The sequence below is a fragment of the Panthera uncia genome, assembly GCF_023721935.1.
Source record: "Panthera uncia isolate 11264 chromosome B3 unlocalized genomic scaffold, Puncia_PCG_1.0 HiC_scaffold_1, whole genome shotgun sequence".
Classification (NCBI taxonomy): domain Eukaryota; kingdom Metazoa; phylum Chordata; class Mammalia; order Carnivora; family Felidae; genus Panthera; species Panthera uncia.
This window is the reverse complement of record NW_026057582.1, coordinates 92,697,548-92,722,109: the sequence shown is the minus strand read 5'-3', so window position 1 is coordinate 92,722,109 and position 24,562 is coordinate 92,697,548. Positions and strand designations below refer to the sequence as shown.

At 38.3% G+C, this 24,562-nt stretch overlaps 1 protein-coding gene across 2 annotated transcripts in view; it reads left to right on the top strand.

Moving 5' to 3' along the window:
• The first annotated feature begins 1,808 nt into the window (after window positions 1–1,808).
• Window positions 1,809–24,562, top strand: part of DMXL2 (Dmx like 2) — a 152,411-nt gene continuing 129,657 nt past the window's right edge. For both annotated transcript variants that reach the window (XM_049613614.1, XM_049613613.1), the window contains exon 1: window positions 1,809–2,086. In XM_049613614.1, coding sequence (XP_049469571.1) covers window positions 2,000–2,086 — 87 coding nt within the window. In that variant the 5' untranslated portion in view covers window positions 1,809–1,999. The remainder of the gene's footprint in view (window positions 2,087–24,562) is intronic.

Here is a 24,562-nt window from a genome sequence, read left to right as displayed (position 1 = left end):
GAATTTTTTCCTTTAAAAAGGTTTCTCTGGCTGCATTGTGTTGGAGAGCAAAGAAATGGAAGGCAGTCAAACTAGTTAGGAAGCCATTATGGCAATTGAATGAGAAAAGATGAGGTCAGAAATGAAAGTAAATAGCAGTGGGGAATGCCCAGGGTCATGAATTAGGGACCTCGGCATGGGACCCTTAGGTATGGGCAGGAGCAGGAGGAGCCCAAAGTGGCTCTGTGGTTTCTAGTCTGGGTGACTGGAGGAAGTTATGCCACTAAATGAAAAATAAAAGGGAAATGCCCTAGGTTGCTGGGAACTATCTTTGACTCCTCTTTCTCTTTTCCAGGAAACACACTACCAATCTCTGCCAGGCCTTTGCCTCCTATCTTCACACCCCTCTCCTATCCCCCACCCCACTTCTAATTATTTTTCACAGTGCTACAAAGTCATCTTCCTAAAGCAGCTCTGACTGTAGAAATTTCTGCGCAGAAACATTTGATGGAGTCCCCACTGCATTCAGAATGAAATCTAAACTTTTCTTAAGGGAGCATTCAAGACGTCCTTGTTCAGGCAGGCCACAAGCTACCTCTTGGATACCCTTATGTTGCTAAGTATCATTTCCTTTCCCCACTCTATATATCATCTGCCCCAAACATTAATCTTTGTTCTCTAATACATCCTGTCATTTTATACCTCTAGATCACGCTATTTTCTCTATTTGAATGCAGTTTCTCGTCCATTCCAACCTGCCAAAATTCTACCCAGAGTTTACGTCACTGTCTCTGTAGCACTTTACTCATTCATCCCCTTAGTCAGAAGTATTCTTCCTTTTCAGTGGTCCATAAACTATTGTGTCTCAATCCCAACACTTTGGGCATTCTGCCTTTTTAGATAGTTGTGTCTTGGAATCCCTTCTATTCCCTTGCCCATACCTTTACACAGTATAGGTTCAAAAATTGGTGATGAATTTACCTGGAGCAGGGATCTGATTCCTGTATCAACCACCCAAAGTTTAGCATACAGTGGAAAAATCAGGTGATTCTGTGAATCCATGACAGCACGCACGAAAAAGAGTCTAGAGGATTCACCTGTCTCTAGGGGGCCCTTTCGCTATCTAGAACATCCGTGACAAAAGGTGGGAGCAAAATAATTTGCTGTCAGGAGAGTACGGCTTCTCCAATAAGTTGCAAGATGCCTTTATTGTTTATGTAAAATTAAATACCTTACGTACTTAAGTGTAAAAAAGCCCTACAGGATCTAAGATTTTCCGAGGTGGAATTTCCCGGTGACAGGCGTCCTCCTGAGGTCAATTGCCCAGACCATCACACAGTGTACCAGGGAGTGGATTAAACACAGAGGCGTGTCCCCAGAGAACTGCTGCGTGGCCCTGAGCGGCCTCTGCTCCGCCCCGCCCCCATTGGCCGCAGCCGGGAGGCTCCGAGGGAACTCCCGCAGGTCTGCGCGCGCAATCCCGGGACAAGGGTCCACGCGGCGCGCGCAATTGCCCTGGAAACCACTGCGCGCGCACGCGCAAATGCGCGGCGGGGAGCGGGACTGAGCTAAAAGCCTAGCAGCGGGAGGAGGGGTTTGCCCTCCCACTCTACTGTGGCTCCCTTGGGGGTGGGCGCGCGCACCGCCCTTCTCTCTCGGGCGGAGCGTCCTTTCCGGCACGCTCCCGGCTCACGCGCTACCTCGGCACCACCCCCCCCCCTCCACTCCCGCCCCCGCCGTACACGCACCCTTGCGCTCCTCCCGCATTTGTGCGCCGGTGCAGCAGGCAGTGGGAGCATCCGGGCATTTCCGCAGCCGAGCGGCGATCCGGGCGGTGGCAGCGGTCGGGGAGCTCCCATGGCAGGGACGAAGAAGGGGGAAGGCAAGAGGGGGGCGAGGCGTTAAGCCGGAGCCGCCGCCGGGTGGGTCCCCAGGGAGGCGGAGGGGGAAGCGCTCTCGCAGCCGGGCGCGTGGCTCGTCGCTCCTCTCGCGCAATCCCTTGGCAGCCCAGGCTTCGGAGATGCATCTGCATCAGGTCCTCACCGGGGCTGTCAACCCTGGAGACAACTGCTACTCTGTGGGCAGCGTCGGGGATGTCCCCTTCACGGTGAGCGGCGTCCGGGTACTCGAGAGGGAGAGACCGGGGGTTGAGAGCCCCTGTCCCGGCCCACGCCTCCCAGGGGAGGCTGTGAGGTGGTGGTGGGCCCCAGTTGCGCGCCCTTTGCAGCCCAATTTCGGGGGGCGGGCGTGGGACTGTGAATCCCTGGGCTGGTGTAGGAAATTACCCGTCAGGGGAAAGGATTAGGAATCCACCGCGCCGTCTGCCCTCAGCAGACGGGCCCCCAGGGGTGACTGGACTAGAAGGTTCCTCTCCTAGGGCGGCCCCGGGTCTGCGGTGGAGGAAGATGGTTGCAGTAGCTGAAACCCCAGAGTGTCCTTTTCGCACCTGCTCTCGGCGTGGAGGCGAAGACTTGGTCTTGTCTCGGAGCATGAAGGCGATGCTGCACCTGGCTCCCCTTGCCCGCCTGTGGCTTTAAACCTGATACGACCTGATCTTCTGTATCTCCTGATATGCAGAATCTTAATTCGAACAAGGAAATAGGGCATTTCATTCTTTGCCCCCGAAAAAAATCTAAATGGAAGGGTTAGAGTGACAGTGGCTTGGAGAGCTTTTTATCACGAGATCAGTTTGGTAACCTTCCTAGGTAATATATAATCCGTTTGCAAGGTAGGCTGGTTTATTTGTTTTTAAACTAAGGCAATGAGAAAATTTTATAACTGTTTTTTTTGTTTGTGCGGGTAAAGTGTGTGTAAACAATAATGTATTCGAACATCTTTAATATCTCGATGGAAAAGACATGTTTTCTCAATGAGCTTGGACCATCAGTCCTTTTGGAGAATGGATGTTGTTATTACAGCTAATTCTGACTAAGCCCTAGAACCTCTTTTTACCCATAGACAGACTCCCAGGGATCAAAACAAGTTCCTTTTCTTTATTAAATTTATTCAGGATCCTTCTTTGAAGACACTGTAGTCATAAGATCTTGATCAAATACACATTGTTATTGATAACTTGTGCTTGATAAAATTGGAAATAGCTTAATGGTATGTTTTTTACACAAGGAAAACACTTTGATGTCTGCTTTCCAATAGCATGTGTTTAAAGCTGCAGAAATAAGAAAAGCTTCAGCAAAACTGCAGAATCATTATGTAGCACAGTGCATTCTGGAACAGAATTTATCTATTGTTACGATACATTAAAAATAACCCCATAAGATTGCCTTTTGGCCATTTTAATTTTTAAATGTAATCAACTTTGCTTTGTTTCAGTTTAGAATGAACCTTTATGGATATAATTTGGCTGACTTATTTTGTTACACATGACCTATCAGTGGTGTCATCTGTGTTTTGTATCTAAAAATCTGTGTAGAATTGAGCTGGACTTCAAGTGTATAGAGACAGTTTGGGGCATCGAGAGAGGAAATTCCCCTCTCCCCAGTTCTGTAGGTGGGGAGAAAGTTCCCTAGCCTTAGAAGAGTAGGCTTCCTTCATCAAGAAATCTGGAGCCTTGGATTATAGGGTATTTCCACACTATCATGGTGGTGGTAGTTTTCTGTTTCCACCTAAGTGGAGCAGTGTCTCTATGGGAACAGTGAAAAGAGCTAAAGAGGTTCAGATGCAGTCTGGAAAAGCCAGTGCAAGAACTGTCAGCATTGCACAGGTGTGGTTATGATGTAGGCCACCCATGACCAGGACCTTGAGATCATTTTCAAGTCTTTTACCACCTCCCTAATTCAACCTGTCACCAAGGGTGGCTGACTCCTTACAGTGTCTATCAGATTTATCCCTTTTCATCTTCTTAGTTACCATCTTATTGTAGTACTTAAATTGTATTACTTAAAATAAACACTTGTAAACTGGTTTTCCTGACACTCCTCTCTGATAAGTTCATCCTCCACACAGCTGCTGGGATAATTTTCTTCAAATACCATTTCACCATATCATTTTTGGCTCAAGAATATTAAGAGTTCCTGTTAGATGTGTTATGAGATTTCAACTTGTCAGATATTCTTTTGTCATCTTTGACTTTATTTTTGATTATATGTACTCCTCACCTTGGCCCCTCTGCTGTAGACCTACTAATCTTCTTACTCTGCCCTGCGTTTTTATGTTGCAATACAAGAACCCTTTTTATTTTCCTAAATATAACTCAAAATTTACTTTTAGGAGTAAGCCTAGGAGCCTGCCTAGGAGTCTGATTATTTTGGTACTTTGGCATTTACAGACACATGCTGCACACCATATCATTTTAATATCTTAGTTTTGAATGAACTGATCCGGTTATAATTTCATCATGAAGTACAAATGACCTTTTGGACTCTAAGAAGAACAGATTTGCTTAAAAAAAATTGAGAACAAGCTGTTTTCACGTACTCTAGAATCAACTAACAATCAACTGAATGCCTACATTAGTATAGTAAAAATAAACAATAAAAAAACAAGAGTAAAGCTCTTTTACATAGAGTGTGCCATTTGCTTTGTATAGCAGTCAGATGAAAAACTTTAGTTCTGGGTCAGATGACTAAAAAGGGGACTGGCCAGGACTGGAATGGAGGTCCTGTGACTTCTCATCTGGAAGGATTTTCTCTGTAGTATGTTTCTTTCCTATCAGAGTACTTGCTTTGAAGGGTATGTGTGTGTTTGAAAGGCACAAACGTGGCCAATGTGGAAAGAAAGACTGTCTTGCAAGTAGACAGTGGGTTTTAACTAATGATATCTTTGATGATAACCTGAGGATCTTTTCAAAATAGAGTAGATCATTTATTTCAGAGTTTACAAACTACAAGTTTTTAAAAAAGAATTGTTCTAAAAGAATTTTGAAGTGTTCGTAACATTGTAGTTGAAAAACAGTGTGTTATATATATTGCACTGTGCGTGGTGGGTAGTGGGTGGTGTGATCAACTGGGTTGTGAATGACTGCTCATGTCACCATGGCCCAATCTGTGCTATGTTGTCATGGTGGTGCAGTTTGTAGTGGACAGTCCCAGTGATGTGTGTATCTGTAGTGCTAACATGTGCTAGGATGGTTTTTCACTTGTGTTTGGGCAGTTAGTGGTTTTTAAAAGCAATTATGATTTCATAAGTGTGGTTGTATATATTATCTTTTGATCATTCAAGATCTAAGTTCTGGAAATACTGTTATCCTGTAGTAAATCAGGTACCAGCTAGTCCAAGGAGATGATTTTGCCATGTATGAGCTTTGTTGTCTGTATTTGGTCAGTGAGACATTCCCAGCTACCTTCTTATAAGTGAATGTTTTAGAGCTTAATGTAACAGATAGTGTTAATTTTCCTTAATTATGTTTTTATTGCTTTCCTGAAAAATAGTGTTTAGGTTTTTAAAATTTTTTCTGTAAGCATTAAGATATCAATTAAAATAATGATGGTACATGATTATTAATACAGTTTAACTTTTTTTCACATTTTGGCCTTAAGGGGTACAGACTGTATTTTCAGTTATATAGGGACAGTTGATGTTACTCCAGTCTGATATGAATTCAACACACTAATCAAAGTTTAAAAAAATTAGTCATTTTCACTCCCTACCAGGGTCATATACTGGTAGAGATTAAAAATGATATACATAATTATAATGTAAGGCAGATGAAAGAGATCACATATAGTTGGGAAGATAAAAGATTTCATGTTAAGATTGACAGTTGTAAAGACAGAAAGGTATTAGGCCTTTTTGAATGGCAAGAACAACAAAAGCCAAGGAATGGTGTGATATAACAGGTAAATTATTGGGTGACTATTCCTTCACAAAACAATTAAAAAAGCCCCCACAAGACTACCTCAGTAAATAAGAAAACACCCTCAGAATGTTGAAAAATATAATTAGCAAATGTTACCTATAGATTTTTAGCTTTTGTTTTTTTTTTTTTTCAAATACCACCAGAAAGTTAGTAATGAATGCAAAAACATTCATTTAAACTTTAGAAGTTACTGTTATATGACCTTTCCCCCCCTGGCATTTAGATATATTTTAATTCTACTGTGGTATAATAACATTCCAGTCCTAGAATTATGTCAACACCAAATTTGGAAAATGATCAGCCTGTTTATATCCATTTAGCAAATGTTTGTTGAGCACATAGGTCTATGAGGCTCTCTGGAGATTAACAGCAACAGCAACATCAAGAGAACAAAAACGCATAGTAGTGATTTCGGGGAGTTTATTGAAGAAGTATGGGAACCTGCTATCTACTTAGAGTTAAGACATGTACTTAACCACAGCTGGCTGGCTGTGTGGTGTTGTGAGGCACTTACATTCTTGTGGGAATTCAAGAATAAGAGATCACATTTGGCCAGGAGAGTGGGGAAGTTGGACAGAAGAGTGCTTTTTTAGCTGGTGGGTTATCAGTGTCTATAACAACTTTTACAGCTATTGACAGCCTGTGCTGATAGTAAAGGGAAAGACAGCAGTCAAGAATTTAGAGTGGAGTTGTTTTCCAAGAAAAGACAGCTGGTTTATTCCTGCAGAGTAGCTTCTTGTTTATGTACATTGATACCTTTCAGAGTTTTTTGTGGGCATGTGTTTGGTGTGAACCTGTAGGTAGATAGGAGGTTATATAAGTTCTTACTTATGTCCCGGTGTAGATTGTTAGTTAGCCTTCCTGCTTATAGCAGGGAGACTCTTAGCAGCTACCCAGAAACTGTGGTACAAGTCCCAAATAATGCCCCCTTAGAAATGAGTGGTCAGAGACCAACAACTTAAGTGACCTTGGATAAAGTATTGAAACTTTTTTTTAGGGTTTTCATCTGTAAAATGAGGTTCTTAAATTAGGTTCTTTTTAAGTATTCAGACCCTGAATGAGCATTGTATGGACTTCTTTAGACATTTGTAAGAGGCGAAAGGGAAAATGGACCAGAACTGTAATGCGGTTGTGGTGAAGTTATAGTCTCTTGTATATTGCCTCTCCACTTATAAGACAGTTGGTCTGACTTTACAGTTAGGGACGTCCTTTCTGGCTCAAGGAATAAGCTACGCAGAGTGTTTATGAAATCGTGTGTCTTTGGGCTCACAGTGGAGAAGATGGCTCTTGTTTATGATTGTACCCTCAGTGGATGGTAGATAATAGTTGCCCCGGACTGTCACAGTGCAATATGAAGTGGGAGATGGGGCCAATGTGATTGTATTCAGGTTTTCGACCCTGTAGATATACTTACTTCTCTACTTTATGTTCTTAGGATTTGAGGTATTTAAAAGATGACTTTTGAAATTACAATCAGTACCTTACCTTGGGTCTTGGGAAGTTTTTAGAACAAATCAAAGTCTCAGTATTTAATTATCAAAAAGAGCACAGGGTGTTGGGTTACAACCGCAGTGGCACAGTGGAAAAACAAGTCATGCCTGACCAATTTAATTTCCTTCTATGACAGAAAGCAAAGCAGTATTTAAAAGGGGATAATGATCGAAAATATCTGTAATTCACATTTAATAAGTCTTTTCAAGCTTGTGGGTTATTTTTTAAAGAAAGTTTGGAAGTCAAATATTTTAATAGAAATGTTAGTGTTTTCAGTCTTTTTGACTTTGTAGAATCCTTTTGTATTACATTTTTGCTCTGAAACCCTAATTCATTATGTAACAGGATATAGAACCTGTTATTGAGGAAGCAGGTGCAACTTACACAGGTGGTATGACTGTATTTTCTTTCTCTTAGATATAGCTCATTGTTACCCTGGGACTTGATGCATATATGTGAACCCAATTGCCTGTGCTTTTTCTTCTCAAAACTTCTCATTTCATGATTGCTAAGGGCTTGTTTAATGCTCTCCTCTCCTCCCATTCTAAGTGCCTGCAAAATAAGATGTTTATCTCCTATCCCTCTGATAGAGAAGTCAGTAGGTATAAAAGGGCCAGTGCATAGAGGGAGACTCCTTTAAACACTAAGTACATGATAAGTTGGTGGAATGATTTGAAAACTATAAATAATACCTTCTTAGATTATCAGTGAAGACATTCCTTTAGGGCCACTTTCTCTAGAAAGTCAGGCTTCTCAGGATTTAATTTAATTTGTACTAAGTCATGATGTCTTCATCCTGTGACTTTAAGAAAAACCGGGGAAGGGCACCTGGGTGGCTCAGTTGGTTTACTTTGAATTTTTCTGTGTAGTTGCATTTCAGAATTGTGTCTTCTAAATATCCTATACTTGGATTTAATTTTTTTGTGTTAACTAGAACTTAAAATTTTTCTAATGCTTATTTATTTTTGAAAGAGAGAAAGAGCATGCTCAGGGGAGGGACAGAGAGAGAGAGGGAGACACAGAATCTGAAGCAGGCTCCAGCTTCTGAGCTGTTAGCACAGAGTCTGACACGGAACTCGAGCCCATGAACCATGAGATCATGACCTGAGCCAAAGTCAGACGTTTAACCGACTGAGCCACCCAGGCACCCCCGAACTTTTAATTCACTTATATTTAACGTTATTACTGACATATTCATGTTTAACTTTACCATCTCATATTTGTCCCCTTTGCTCTTAGCACCCCTTTTTCTCCTTCCTTCCCTCTTTTGAAATGATTTTGTTTTCATTCCTTTTTTTCCCTGTAGTAGTCCTAAAGTTGTATACTCTGCTTCTATCCTAGAAATTACAACTTGTATTCTTAAATTGCCATTTAACTTGCCAAAGTCTGCTCAGGCATGACAGTCCTTCAGGCAATACAGGGACCCTTTATAACGTTTTTACTCTTTTCCTGCTTATGATCTCTCCTTCAGTGATAAGTCTTCATGTTTATAAATCCTGTAAGATCTTATTATTATTTGACATAGTTGGTGCTTATTTACATTTACCTATGTATTTATTATCAGTTTATTCTTTATTCCCTCCTGTGTCTTTCACATTCCATTTGGGATCATTTTCTTTCTTCCTGGAGAGGCTTCTATAGAATTTCCTTTGGTGTGGATCTGTTGGTGTTGTAATGTCATCTTTTGTTTGCATGAACATGTCTTCATTTTGTTTCATTCTTGGAAGGTATTTTTGCTAGGTAGAGAATGACAGTATTTTCTTTTCAGCACCGTAAAGATGTCAGTCCTTTGTCTTCTGGCCTCTGATGTTTCTGATGAGAAGTCGGCTACCAGCCTACTGCTTCTTTAAAAGTTGTATTTTTCCTCTAGCTTCTTTTAGATTTTTTTGTCTTTCTGAAGTTTTACTATGTTGTGTCATAGTAAAATCTTGTGAATGTGTCAATCCTGTTTGCGACTTTTGAGATTTTTGAATCGTGAATTGATGTATTTTATCAAATCTGGAAAAATTTCAGGTAATATCTGTTTAAAAATTGCCTCTTCCCCATTGACCTTATGAGAGTAATATATCAAACATATATTGGACCTAATCACTTTATTTCTATATCTAATATCCTTTCTCTTCTGTTTTCTTTTTTATCCTTCTTTGCGGCATTCTGGATGGTTTCTTCTAATCCATTTGCTAATCCTATTTCAGTCATGTCTAATTTGCTTTATTGCAGTTACTGCACTGACTAGTACTAGGTTTTATTTGTTTTTGTAATGTCCTATAAGATGGAGCAAATTTCCTTCTATTCCATTTTTGCTGGAAATTTTTATCATGAAGGGATCTTGAATATTGTCATATGTTTTTCCTTCACTGATTAATATGATCATGTGATTTTTCTTCTTTAGACTGTTCATATGGTGGATTACATTGATTTTTGTGAATTGAATTAGCTTTGTATTACTTGTATATTATCCTTTTTCTTTATGGCTAGATTCAGTTTGCTAGTATTTTATTGAGGCTTTTTGCATCTTTGTTCATTAAAGATATTGATCTATAGTTCCCCCACCCCCCACCCCCTTGTATTGTTTTTGTTTGGTTTGGTATCATTGTACTGCTGATTTCATAAGATGAGTTTGGAGGTATTCATTTTCTATTTTCTGTCAGGGGTCACGTAGAGTTGTTGTCATTTATTCTTTAAATCTACTAAAATTTCTTTAACAGTTAAAGGACTATTCAGGTAATATATTTCATCTTGGGTGAGTTTTTGTAGTTTCTTGTTTTAGAGGAATTAGCGTTTTTGATCCATTTCTTTGTCATATTTATGTGTATAGAATTGTTTATAGTGTTTTAGTATTACCTCTTTAATGTGTGCAAGATTAGTGCTGGTATTCCTTCCTTTATTTCTCATATTCATAATTTGTTTCTTCTCGCTTTTTCTTTGTCTTCCTGGAGGTTTATGCATTTTATTGTTCTTTTTCAAAGAACCAGATTTTTTAAAAGTTTATTTATTTAGTAATCTCTACACCCATGTGGGGCTTGAGCTCACAACCCTAAGATCAAGAGTCACATGCTCTTCTGACTGAGCCAGTCAGGCCCCCCTCAAAGAACCAGATTTTTATTTCATTCATATTTTCTATTATTTTTCTCTTGTCATTTTCATTGATTTCTGCTCTTTATTATTTCCTTTCTTCAGCATGCTTTGAATTTGTTTTGCTTTCCTTTTCTAATTGATTAAGATGGAAGCTTAGATTACTGATTTGAGAGTGTTCACCTGTACCTCTTCAAGCATTTTATTGTAGCCACTTTAATGTTTTTTTTTTTTTTTGATAATTTTAACATCTAGGTGTGTTGATTGTGTTTTTCCTTTACCTTGTGAGTTGAGATTCTCTTAGTTCTTTGTATTGCTGAGTAATTTTGGATTGTAACCTGGACTTTTACTTATTTTTAAAGTTTATTTATTTATTTTGACAGAGACAGCGAGCTGGAGGGGGCAGAGGGAGAGGAGAACTCCCAAGTAGGCTCTGCACACGTGGTCAGCGCAGAACTCAATGCAGGGCTCAAACCCATGAAACTGTGAGATCATGACCTGAGCTGAAATCAAGAGTGGGGCACTCAACTGACTGAGCCACCCAGGCACCCCTGTAAACTGGACTTTTAAAAACATTAAATTATGAAACTCTGGATCTTGTGTAAATCCTACAGAGAATGCTGATATTTTTGTTTTAGCAGACAGTCTACTTGTTTGGATTTAGGCTGGAAGTTCTCACACCAGCCTTCTATGGGTTGTTGTTTCAATGTCAGTTCCATTTTTAAAGCCTTTGAGTCCCAGTAAGATATATCCTGTGTATGTTCCTCCTAGTGGCCAGTAAAGGACCTGGTCAGTGGCCTTTCCTGTAGTTCAGTTCTCAGAGGTTTTTGCTCTTCTTTTTAAGGTGTGATCTATGCATGTGTAGCCTGGGATGGAGCCCAGGAGTTTATAAAAAAAGTTTATTGGATCGTTGTTCTGAGCTCTTCCTTTTCTGTGGTTTCCCTAGCACTTTCTGGTTTCTAGGGCTCCCCTTTGTGGTTCCCTAGCTGCAGAGTTGAGACTTTAGTTACTCTGCACTATACTCCCTGGGTGTGTACCTGTGTTCAGTGCCAAGTAGCAGTACGATAGGGAAAGAAAAAAAGCAGTGGGAGTTCACCTCACTTTCTTGGAATCATAGCTCCTTTTATGGGAGCTGTGGGATTGCTTGGGGGCTGGAATGTGAGAAAATGGAGAAAGGAAAGGATAAATGGAGAATTCTCCATTCCTTTCTTTGAAAACTAAGACTATTTTTCCCACTTCTTCAGCCAAAAATAAATGGTTTCTCTTGGAGCTCTCTGTTTTTGCTTCTTGGTTTTGTACTAACTTTAGTTAAACTCAGTGCTGGTATGGTAGACTTCAAATTTTGATCTTTTTTCGTAGTTCACCTGCTACCATTTACTTTTCAGAGTCCTCAAATAGCAGCTTCATGCATTCTGTTCATGTTTTATGGCTACATTCAGTGGGAGAGACATAATTTATTGTGGTTCTATTTAGAACTGGAACTATGATACTATTTTTCATGCCATTAAAAAATATCAGGGACCTAGCAGTAAGTCTAATGATGCGTGTAGAACACTTCTATGGTCAAAATTTGTAAAACTTTAGAGAGATAAATTCCATATTTATGGACTGGAAGATTCATTACTGTAAATTTATCAATTCTTTCCAAATGTATTCATAGCTTTGATATATTGCCAGTCAAAATCTTACGAGGATTCTGTGGAATTTGACAGAATGATTCTAAATTTTACAGGAATAGTTGGGGCCAGGAATAGATAAGGCAGTCTTAAAGAACAGTCAAATGAGAGGACTGCTTTGTCCAGCTCAAGACTTGAAAGTCGTGAACATCAAGATGGTGTGGTAGCCTCCTCAGAACAAATACATCAGAGTAATAAAACAGAACACCAGAAACAGACTCACACATTTATTCATGTTTGATTTATGTCAAGGATGACATGGTAGAGCAGTACAGAATGATTGATCTTTTTGTGGGACATCTTATCTATATAGGAAAGAAATAAAACTTGGCCCCTGTGTCATCCCATTTACAAAAAAAAAAAAAAAAAAAGAACTCCAGGCAGATTACAGATGTAGGTATGAAATACGGAATGATAAAGATTTTAGAAGGAATATAGAAAATTTATTGCTGTTGAGTTGTATAAGTTCTTTATATATTTTGGATATTAATACCTTGTCAGATATATCATTTGCAAATCTTTTACTTAGCAGGTTGTCCTTTTGTTTTGTTGACGGTTTCCTTTGCTGTGCATAAGCCTTTTATTTTGATGTAGTTCAATAGTTTATTTTTGTTTTTGTTTCCCTTACCTTAGGAGAGAGATTTTTTAAAATGTTGCTAAGGCAGGGGCGCCTGGGTGGCTCAGTTGGTTATGTGTCCGACTCTTGATTTTTGCTCAGGACATGATCTCACAATTTTGTGAGCTCAAGCCTCACATTGGGCTCTGTGCTGACAGTGTGGAGCCTGCTTGGGATTCTCTCCATTTTTCCCCCTCTGTCTACCCCTCAGCCACTCACACTGTCTCTCTGTCTCTCACAAAATAAATAAACTTAAAAAAAAGTTCCTAAGGCTGATGTCAAAGAAATTACTGCTTAATGTTCTTTTCTAGGCTTTGATGGTATCAGGTATCACATTTAGGTCTTTAACCCTTTTGAGTTTATTTTTGTGTATTGTGTGAAAAAGTGGTCTTGGTTTCCTTCTTTTGCATCTAGTTGTCCCATTTTCTAAATACCATTTGTTGAAGAGACTGTCTTCCCCATTGTATATTCTTGCCTTCTTTGTCGTAGATTAATTGAGCATATAAGTGTGGGTTTATTTTTGGGCTTCCTATTCTGTTTCATTGATCTATGTGCCTGTTTTTGTGCCAGTACCATACTGTTTTGATTACTATACCTTTGTAGTATATCTTGAAATCTGGGATTGTGATACTTCCAGATTTTTTCTTCTTCAAGATTGTTTTGGCTATTTGGGGTCTTTCCATATACATTTTAGAATTATTCTAGTTCTGTGAAATATGTAGTTGATATTTTGATAGGGATTACATTGAATCTGTAGATTGCTTTGGGTGGTATAGACATTTTAACAATATTAATTCTTCTAATCCATGAGCATGGAGTATATTTCTATTTATTTGTGTCATCTCCAATTTTTTTCAACAGTGTTTTATAGTTTTCAGAGTACAGGTCTTTTAACTTGGTTAGATTATTCCTAGGTATTTTATTGTCTTTGGTACACTTGTAAATGGGGTTTTTTCCTTAATTTCCCTTTCTACTACCTAGTGTATAGAAACAGAACTATGATAATTCTGGGTATTAATTTTATGTTCTGTAATTTTACTGAATTTATTTACCATTTCTAATAACTTAAAGAGTTCCTATTCGCCCAATCAGGGACAATTAGAGCATAGAGATAAGTGACAATAATAGATTATAACCCTTTGTATGAGGTAAGAATCCATGACCCTTACTAGTATAAATAAGTACAGAAATAAATAAAGAAAACTCTTCCTTACAGAAGAAAGCCAGCTAATAACTTTCTTTCTTTCTTTCTTTCTTTCTTTTTTTTTTTGAGAGACAGAGCATGAGCAGGGAAGGGGCAGGGAGAGAGGGATACACAGAATCTAAAGCAGGCTCCAGGCTCTGAGCTGTCAGTACAGAGCCTGATGCAGGGCTTGAACCCACAAAGGCGAGGTTATGACCTGAGCCGAAGTCGGACATTCAACTGACTGAGTCACCCAGGTGCCCCATAAAGCCAACTAACAAATAATGAAATGACAGAATTAGATAATTGCCATTTGGCAACCATCTTAGTAGTAACTTTAGGCAAGAAATGTCCGGTAGATACTAAAACAGTGGGTAAATTTTGATAAGTCACAAGTTATTTACATAGCCTCAAAATATCTTTCTACAAGGTACTTATTAATTATAAAGGAAAAAATAATTTTATAGAGGAGAAACCTGGCAGACACCACCTTTATCAACTGATCAAAGTTAACTGCCAGGAATGGGGTAAATTGACAATTGTGCCTCTTGAAAAAATGCAATGAGAAGAACACTGTGATGTTTCTGTGATAATCCTCAGAATCTAATCATGAGGAAACATCAGACAAACTAACTTTTGAGACATTTTACAAAATCTTTCCTAGAAAGCTTTAAATTTACTTGACCCAGATCTGTCAAAGGAGTCACTATCCATGGTAGTTGTAGCCTTATGAAATGCGTTTTTCTTTTTTTTTTAAATCAAAATATGTTTATTACAGGAATATAATTTAGTGATTCATCACTTACATATAATACCCAGTGGTCATCCGAACTGAAATGTATTTCTTAAATAATGGGACTTGAAAGTTGAAATTACTCCTTGACCCATGGGCTGCAGAATAGATGTTGTGGGAGAAGGCATGAAAATAACACCAATCTCATTGTACTTCTTTGTCACAGCTCCAGGATGACCAGGTGTGTTGACAGTGAGCAGTAATATTTTGAAAGGAATCTTTTTTTTTCTGAGCAGTAAGACTCAACAGTGAGCTTAAAATGTACAGTGAACCATGTTGTAAGCAGATGTGCTGTCATCCAAACTGTGTTGTTCCGTTGGTAAGGCAGAGGCAAAGTATATTGAACATCATTTTTTGAGAAATATAATTTATTGTCAAATTGGCTTACATACAATGCCCATAGATTGAGCATCATTTTTAAGGGCCCTAGGATTTTCAGAATAGTTGAGTATTGGCTTCAGCTTAAGTCACCAGCTACATCAGCCCCTAACAAGAGAGTCAGCCTATCCTTTGAACCCTTGAAGCCAGGCATTGACTTCTCCTCTGTAGCTATGAAAGTCCTAGATGGCATCTTCTTCCAACATAAGGCTCTTTTATCTACTTTGAAAATTTGTTGCTTGGTATAGCCATCTTCATTAATTATTTTAGCTAGATCTTATGGATGATTTGCTGCAACTTCTACATCATTACTTGCATGGTTTGCCTTTTATGTCATGGAGGTGGCTTCTTTCCTTAAACCTCATGACTCAACCTCTGCTAGCTTCAAACTTTTCTTCTGAAGCTTCTCAACTTTCATAGAATTAAAGTAGGGACCTTCCCTTCGATTAGGCTTTGGCTCAAGGGAAGGTTATGGCTGGTTTGATCTTCTGTCTAGACCACTAAAACTTTCTCTATGTCAGCAGTAAGGCTGTTTCACTTCCTTATCATTTCGGGTGTTCACTGGAGAAGCGCTTGTAGTTTCCTTCAAGAACTCTTCCTTTGCATTCACAACTTGGCCAGCTGTTTGACACAAGAGGCCTAGATTTTGGACTATCTTAACTCTAGACATGCCTTTTTTTTTTTTTTTTTTTTTTTAACTAAGCTTAATCTTTTCTAGTTTTTGATTTTAAGTGAGAGACATGCAGGGCTCCCTGGGTGGCTCAGTCAGTTAAGCATCTGACTCTTGATTTTGGCTCAGGTCGTGATCTTACCATTCCTGAGATTGAGCCCTGCCTCAAGCTTTTGTGCTGACAGCATGGAGCCTGCTTGGATTCTCTCTCCCCACCTCTCTCTCTGTCTCTCCCCTGCTTGTGTGCATGTGCACCTGGCTGCATACTCACTCGCTGTGTCTGAATAAATAAATAAATACGTTAAAAAAAAAAAAAGGAGACACATGCAACTCTTTCATTTGAACACTTAGAGGTCATCATAGGGTTATTCATTGGCCTATTTTTAAATATTGTGTCTCAGGGAATAGGGAGGCTCAAGGAGTGGGGTGGGGGGAATGGCTGGTCAGTGGAGCATTCAGAACACATACAACGTTTATTAAGTGTGCCGTCTTCTATGGGTATGGTTTGTGGTACTCCCAAACAATTACAATAATAACATTAAAGATCACTGATAAAAGGTCACATACCAAATATAATCATGAAAAAGTTTGAAATATTGTGAGAATTGCCAAATGTGACACAGCTACAAGTGAGCAAATGCTCTTGGAAAAATGGCACTGATAGACTGCTTGATGCAGGGTTGCCACAAGCCTTCAATTTGTAAAAACACAGTGTCTATGAAGTACAGTAAGCAAAGCATAAAAAAGGGAGGTATGCCTGACATATTCTAGGTCCCAAAGAATCACATATGACTATTTTAGTAACTGTATCTCTTGTATACATCCTGTTTTGCTAGCTTTCCAGTCTGTCCTCCTCATTGCATTCTCTACTCTAATTCTATAATCTAATCATAGCCAATTCCACATTTTCTTTGAAGCCCTGTTCTATGCAGTCCCAATCTTTGTATCAGTATTGGTTTTAGCACAAGGGACAGAGGAACTGAAGTAAAAGCTAGGTTTATTTCAGGATACACAAAGAACTTAGGAGGTGCAATTGGGCTTCAGGGTTATTGGAACTAAAAAGCTGGTAGAATCAAGACTGCCTTCTCTTAGGGATTTTATGTACTTGTTTTTTTCATGAGTTTTTTGTTTTTAGATACCCGATCCATTTACTTTTTAAACTGGTGGTTTCAGTTTCAAATTGCTGACTTATCCCTGAACATGTAGGACTTGTCTGCTTAGCTCTTCCTTCTAACTCTGGGTCTTATGGTTTGAATTCCTGAGTGGACTTTGCCTGGCTTAGCCCATCTCTTTCATCTGGCTGATAGCTACTGGTCATTAGTCTGGACCATCCTCACATCCTGTCAGCTGTGAGTAGGGGAAAGAGTTACAACACAAAGACCATTTAGCTGGGTTTCTATGTAAAATAGTGCACACTGGATTATTTAATCTTTTTATCAGGACTTTTTGAAGCAAATTTGTGCACTCATAGAATTACAGCTTAAAAATTGAAAGGAGTCTCAGAAGTGATCTAGTCACAATCTTTCATTTGACTGATAAAGGAAATATTACAGAGAGATTGTTATAGTTAGTATTAATACCTCTGGATTCTCAGGAATATGTTCTTTCCATCATATTGATGGTATTGTATCGAGAGTTTAATTATAATTTAATATTTTAATCAATTATTTGGGAAATGATTTTTGGAACACTGTCAGGACCATCTCCCTCAAAATATCAGTATTTAGGTTAACCGAATATCTGGAAATTTCCAGTAGTTGCAAAATTGGAAGTTGTCAAACATTACGTATTAATATTGGTACATATTAGATAATGTACTGTTAAGGTTCTTTGAAATGTAAAATTTATTAACAAATTAAGGAACAAAATATTGAGTCACTTATTGTCTATTTGTAATAATTAAATATAAAAAAATATTGTGTTTCTTTAGAAGTAACCATTTAAAAAAGTAGTATTTTACTACATTATTCTTTGTGAGGCAAAATTGTTATATATCTCAAGCTTTAGAGAACAGATCTGAAGCTGAAAGTTGGGTAGGTTTTTATGCATGTTGGCCAGTCCATGAGACTTACTTTTACCAATACTGCTGTGATTTCCCTTAGAAATTTTTGGTAAGTAATACTTTGAGTGATTTATTCTCAGCACTGACATAAAATAGTTATTTAGAAGAGATGATTTTTGATTTCTACTTCCACACTTACTTTTTAGTGAGAATGCATGCAAGCCGGAGATAGAGCAGTATTTGTAATATTTAATTAGGACAAATTAATTAATTATTGCATATTTCTCTTTTCAAGGTCTCCTTTGCTTATCAGATATTATTGAGCATCAGTAAATTTTAAAAAACCCATGTTTTGTTCTGTGTTCAGGGTTATAGAAATTAGTTTGTACTGTGGGTATCTGTGTTTCTCTTTAGCTTAGTATTTAGAAGTTTGTTGTAGCTCCATCTATTTTGTCAGTAAATTATCAAAATTGGCTGCTTTTTGACTAATCCTAAAGATTGTTCTTTTTTTAATTTAAATTTTTAATTTTAATTGAAGGAAGTTCTTTCAGATCTGTTGCTTGTTTGGGGTTGTTACAAAGAAATTAAAACAATCATTTTGTCTCTTACTATTTAATCACAAACACTGTAATATTTCTTTTTTTTCCCACTTGTAGTATTTCTTGCGTTTTTATTTTTTTCAGCCATAGATTTTTGTTTTTATATATTATTAAAAATTTGTTTTAATATTTATTTATTTTTGAGAGAGAGCGAGCGCGTGAGCAAGGGAGGGAGGGCAGAGAGAGGGAGACACAGAATCCGAAGCAGGCTCCAGGCTCTGAGCTGTCCGCATAGAGCCCGATGCAGGCTAGAACTCACAAGCCATGAGAGAATGACCTGAGCCAAAGTTGGACGCTTAACCAACTGAGCCACCCAGGCACCCGTTTTTATATATTATTAAGTTTTGTCTTACGTTTCACTCAGTATACCACTTGCAGCTTAGCTTTTTCCTACTTTTATAAGTAGTCTGTTAATTTTGCATATCCTGATGTGAGCTGTGTTGTTTCTAAAAGTAACAAACCGGGGCGCCTGGGTGGCTCGGTCGGTTAAGCGTCTGACTTCGGCTCAGGTCATGATCTCACAGTCCGTGAGTTCGAGCCCCGCGTCGGGCTCTGTGCTGACAGCTCAGAGCCTGGAGCCTGTTTCAGATTCTGTGTCTCCCTCTCTCTCTGCTCCTCCCCTGTTCATGCTCTGTCTCTCTCTGTCTCAAAAATAAATAAACGTTAAAAAAAAAAAATTAAAAAAAAAAAATAAAAGTAACAAACCTTTGGTTACCACACATACAGTCATTATTATATTATTTCTGATATTGCTTCGCTTGTCGTTGACTTGGGGTAATTTTTGTGCTCTTAGCTTTTTGCATACTATTTAGTTTCTTTCTCATTTATTTATTCTGTTCATTCAGCATTCTTGAGTGGACTTTAGGCTGTTAGAATGATTGAATCATATTAGTAAAGTCCGTTCTTAGTCATGTGGAGAGAAGAGCTGTTTGTTCAAATACTACCCTTTCCCCCTTTTCTAACTGTATGATGGACTTAACATCTGACTGGCAAGAAGCTTATCTATTTTGGGGGTGCTGATGGTAGGCAGTAGTTGATAAAGGTTAAGGGTTTGATTTTAGGTGTAGAAACCTGTAGAAAGGCATATGAGGCTGATTGAATGTATTGCTGATAAGTACTCTTATTTGTAGACTTAAATTTCATTTTGAAAACTCTATATTTTTATACATAAATTTATAAACTTTCCTGGTACTTCATAAATTGGGCCTTTAAACTAGTCCATGGCCTACTGTGATCTATATATATAACTTTTCAAATTGAAATTGTGTATTATATAAATACACTATTTCAATTAAAAAATAATGATTTGTCCTTTGCTTACTCTATCTTTAGTTCAGGCATTTAAAAAAATCTTATTAGCTATATAGACAAAGGGTGAATTTCCTTAATCTGTAAAGAGCTCTTATAAGTCATTCAGAACAGACACAGTTAAAAAATTGACCAATAACAGGAATAGTCAGTTTTCAGAGAAAGAAATATAAATGATTGATAAATATATGAAAAGATGCTCAACTTTCCTCCTAATAAAAATAGAAATTAAGACAACAGGGAGAAGCTAGGTTTTGTTGGATTGGATTATCAGGGTTAGTGAGGAAGTGGAGAAACAGGTACTTTTATACCTATGGGAAATACAGTGTTTTGGGAGGGCATTTTGCAGTACTTACTGATTTTAATCACTTACCCAGTAAATTATGTCTTAGAATTTATCCTTTGGGTATACTTGCACACATATGTGTAATACCATAAATACATAGGTGTTATACTGAAGCACGTTTTATGGTAGTGAAAGACTGGAAACAACCTAAATTAATTATGGCAAAGCCACAAAATGGAAGATTATGCAACTATTAAGAAGAATAAAATAATTCCTTCTGTGATAAGGAAAGTTCTTCAAGACAAATTGTTAATTAAGTGGAAAAGAAGTTGCAGAATTGTGTATAGCATAATCTCTTCATATAAAAAATGTTTATACATATATATACACTAAACATTTCAGGAAGGGTTCACGGGTAACTGTGAGGTAATCACTCCTTAAGTGGTCAAGGGTAAGGTGAACTAATTTTTGTATTCAGTTTTTAATTTTTAGTTTATTTATTTTGAAAGAAAGAGGTAGAGAGTGTGTCCAATGTGGGAGAGGGAGAGAGAGAATCCCAAGCAGACTCTGTGCTGTCAGCATGGGTGGAGCCTGATGTGGGGCTCCATCCTACAAACTCTAAGATCATGACCTGAACCAAAACCAAAAGTCAGACACTTAACCATCTGAGCCACCCAGGCTCCCCACCGATTTAGTTTTTAAATTAGCATGTGTTGCATTTTCTATAAAAAAGAAAATCTTGTTGCTGAAAACATTAAAATCAGACATTTAGGGGCGCCTGGGTGGCTCAGTTGCTTAAGCGTCCGACTTCAGCTCAGGTCACGATCTCACGGTCCGTGAGTTCGAGCCCCGCATCGGGCTCTGGGCTGATGGCTCAGAGCCTGGAGCCTGCTTCCGATTCTGTGTCTCCCTCTCTCTCTGCCCCTCCCCCATTCATGCTCTGTCTCTCTCTGTCTCAAAAAATAAATAAAAACGTTAAAAAAAATTAGAAATAAAATCAGACATTTAAAATGGTTTATTTAACTTACAGGTGGCTTTTATGGGTAAGTGATACATGAAAACTCTAGCTTAATAATGATCCTATTCAAAAAGGAAATCTATTTGTTTTAGAGGTTAATTTTTTTAAAGTAATCTCTGAGCCCAACATGGGGCTCAAATTCATGACCCCAAGATCAAGAGTTGCATGCTCCACTGACTGAACCAGCCAGGTGCCCCTAGAAGTTAATTTTTAATTCTGAGAAGTGTAAGCAGTTAGCTATTTAATTATGTGACTAAAAGGAAGAGGGAAAGGATATTTTCTTGGGAAATTTTGGTTAATATGTGCTTTGTTTTCTTGATAAGATTTTTTCATAGGTCAAGGCTGGCCTTTTAAGACTTTGTCTATAGATAACTTGACCCAACCAAGTAATGATCAAAGTCAGACAACCCTGTCTTCTCGTTAGCTTTTTGTTTTAGAACAGCTGAAATGAAGAATTTAAATGAATTTATGTAATTAACAAACCAGTAAGAAGAACAAAAATTTGAGCAATAGAAAACAAAATGATGGTCATAAGTGAAGTGGATATAACAATGTAAAGAGACCTGAATTTGCCTCTCAGCCTTATATTTACCTTGCTACTTAAGAATTTGATTAAATCCTATGAACTTCCATTTCCTTATATTAAAGTGGGGTCAATAATAGCTAACTTCTAGGATTACTGCAGTCTTGAAAAAGAGACTAGGAATGTAGATTACATAGTATGTTACCCAGTAGGCTTTCAGTAAATGGTACCTCTTATAATTCTTGTAATTATTTTTTTTAGCTCTTAATAACAAGTACCCTCATTTGTAGAAGAGTGAGCATACTTAACATGAGTCAAAATTCACTCTCAGGGAGAGGTGGGAATTTAACAGTAATACTCTTGGTAAGACCGCAATACCTTGTTAAATTAGATAAACCTTTCAGCATGCTTAATACCTTAGTTCACCAGTGCTTTTCTTCTTTTAAATTTAGATACATGTCAACAGTTTTCAGCGACCTTAAACTTTGACCCTGTAACTACCAGGATGATAGAGCATCCAGGTATTCCATAGAAAATACCTGTGTAATTCATTTATTTGTATTTTATGTTCTCATAGGAAAAGACATGTTTGTGTAGGATTTAAAAAAAATTTTTTTTAATGTTTGTTTATTTTTGAGAAAGACAGAGACAGAATGCGAGTGGGTTAGGGGCAGAGAGAGAGGGAGACACAGAATGGGAAGCAGGCTCCAGGCTCTGAGCTGTCAGCACAGAGCCCGACGTGGGGCTTGAGCTCATAAGCTGTGAGATCATGACCTGAGCCGAAGTCGGATGCTCAACCGACTCAGCCACCCAGGCACTCCTTTAAATTTTTTTTTTTAATGTTTATTTATTTTTGAGAGAGAGAGACAGAGCGTGAACAGGGGAAGGGCAGAAAGAGGGAGACGCAGACTCTGAAGCAGGCTCCAGGCTCCGAGCTGTCAGCACAGAGCCTGACGTGGGGCCCAAACCCACGAACTGTGAGATCATGACCTGAAGTCAGATGCTCAACTGAGCCACTCAGGTGCCCCTGTGTAGGATTAAAAAAAAAAACAAACAACTTTTTATTTCTTTATACTTTATCTAAGACTTAAAGGAAATCTGAAAAATCAGAACAGTATGGGATACAAGTATTTGTTTGCTTTTCTGAAAATAATGTGGTTAAGGCAATTATATATAAAACTGAAGTTAGGACAATGATTGTGTTGTGTATATTCAGATACACTTAATTGTTCACAGTGACATTAACCCTCTAGAGAAGGCAGCAATATCTTTATTATGATAATAATAATAGATTAATTCAGAGTACCTAATGACTTCAAAGGTGATATTTAAATTTTTTTCATCAAGTGAAAATAAGGTAAAAGAAGAAGGTGACTTTGTTTTTCAGCCTCAACTAATTGGCAGTGCCTGTCTAATGAAATTTTGGATATCACGACTAAAAACAGAAAAAAATGTTGGTAATAACAAATATTCAAGTTTTAGCTTCCATAGAATTATTATGGGGTTATATGACACACTCTGCACTTTGTTAAGGAAGAGATTCTTTTTAAAAACATTTTTAAAGTTTTATTTATTTGGAGAGAGGGAGTAAGCTAGCAGGAGTGGGGGAGGGACAGAGAGAGAGAGAGAGTGAGAATCCCAAGCAGGGTCCACGCTGATAGCAGGGAGCCCACGAATTGTGAGATCGTGACCTGAGCTGAAATCAAGAGTCAGACGCCCAACTGACCAAGCCACCTGGGCTCTCCAGGAAGAGATTCTTTTAGACAAACTAATGGGTTTGTCTTGTGGGTACAAGAAAAAAAGCACATTCACATGACTTTAAATATAATTTCCAGGAGTTCAGAGACCTCCTGAGACCATCTATGACTTACATCCAGGTTGAAAACTCTTGGTTTTAGCGCTCAAAGCACAGACTAGTTTTTTTTTTTTTTCTAAAAGGATGGATTTGTTTTCCAATGATAAGGTTAAAGCAAGTGAAGATTAATATATTTGAAGCATATCTTTGATGTTAGGGCTTGTGCTACAGAATTCTCTCTTAATATGACATGATTGTCAGCTGGTTATTCTTTATCCTCATCAGGGCAGTTCAGTTCTTCCATAAAAGAAATCCTCCCACATGAATGGAGGGAAAGTGTGTTTTTCTAAGATGTTTTCTCTTTTCTTGGGATTTGTCTCTGTGTTGGGGCCAAATCATATCCTTGACTTTGAGACAAAACATTTTATAGGTTGGTACTGTTATAACTGGTGTATAGTGCTATGGCACAGCAGTGGCTCTGCCAAGAACCCGAGGGAAGAAGAACCTGGCTAAGGGATTCCGTTTGCTGCAGAAAAGGCTTACTGCCCCCTTTCCTGCTTTCCAGCAACGATCCTGTGACTTACGTCCCAATATGGAATAGTGTATGCTCCGCCAAGTCCATGATATTTCTTTTACCTAGTGAAAGAGCCCACTCCTTACTCCATGGGTTCATTTTAGTAATTGTGTGTAGTTCCAGTGAGCACCCTCTTTTCCTCCTGCACTGTAAATTCTTCCTCTTAAAGACCGAATTCTGAAAAAGAAGAGTGGAAACAAAATTGCTTTTGCCCTAAAATTGAGAGAATGGGAATCTCTTAAGTAATTCTAGGTTTTGTATAAACCTTATTAGCTGTTGGTTTTTACCAAGTACTTTGTGCTAGGGGCTGTGGTAAATTACTTGGGATTACAAGGATGAACGTAGGCCTTCTATTACTAGGAAGACATCTTAATAGAGTAGAGGTGGGGTGAAGTAGTGGGAAAGAGCAGGAGCTTTATTATAAAGCAAACGAATCCTCACTCTGTGACCTTGGGCAAACTACTTACCTTTCTGGGCTTGGATTTCTCCATCTTTAAAGGTGGTCTGTGAAGATACATTGTTCCTAAAGACCTAGCAGATGGCCTTATATCATAGTAAAGTATTCAGTAAATGATAAATTACTGAGGAGGGCTTTGGTAGATTCCCTTCTGGTAGGTCTTCTAAATCCATATACTGTTAGGCTGGAAAATCAAAATCTTTCTTTCCTTGTGTAGGTACTATTGTAAAGTTGGTCAGTTCTGTCTGAACTTCATGTTCTTTGACTAGGTTTTAATGTGCTGAGACTTCTAGAGCCAGAAATTGGGAAGATTTGAATCATTTA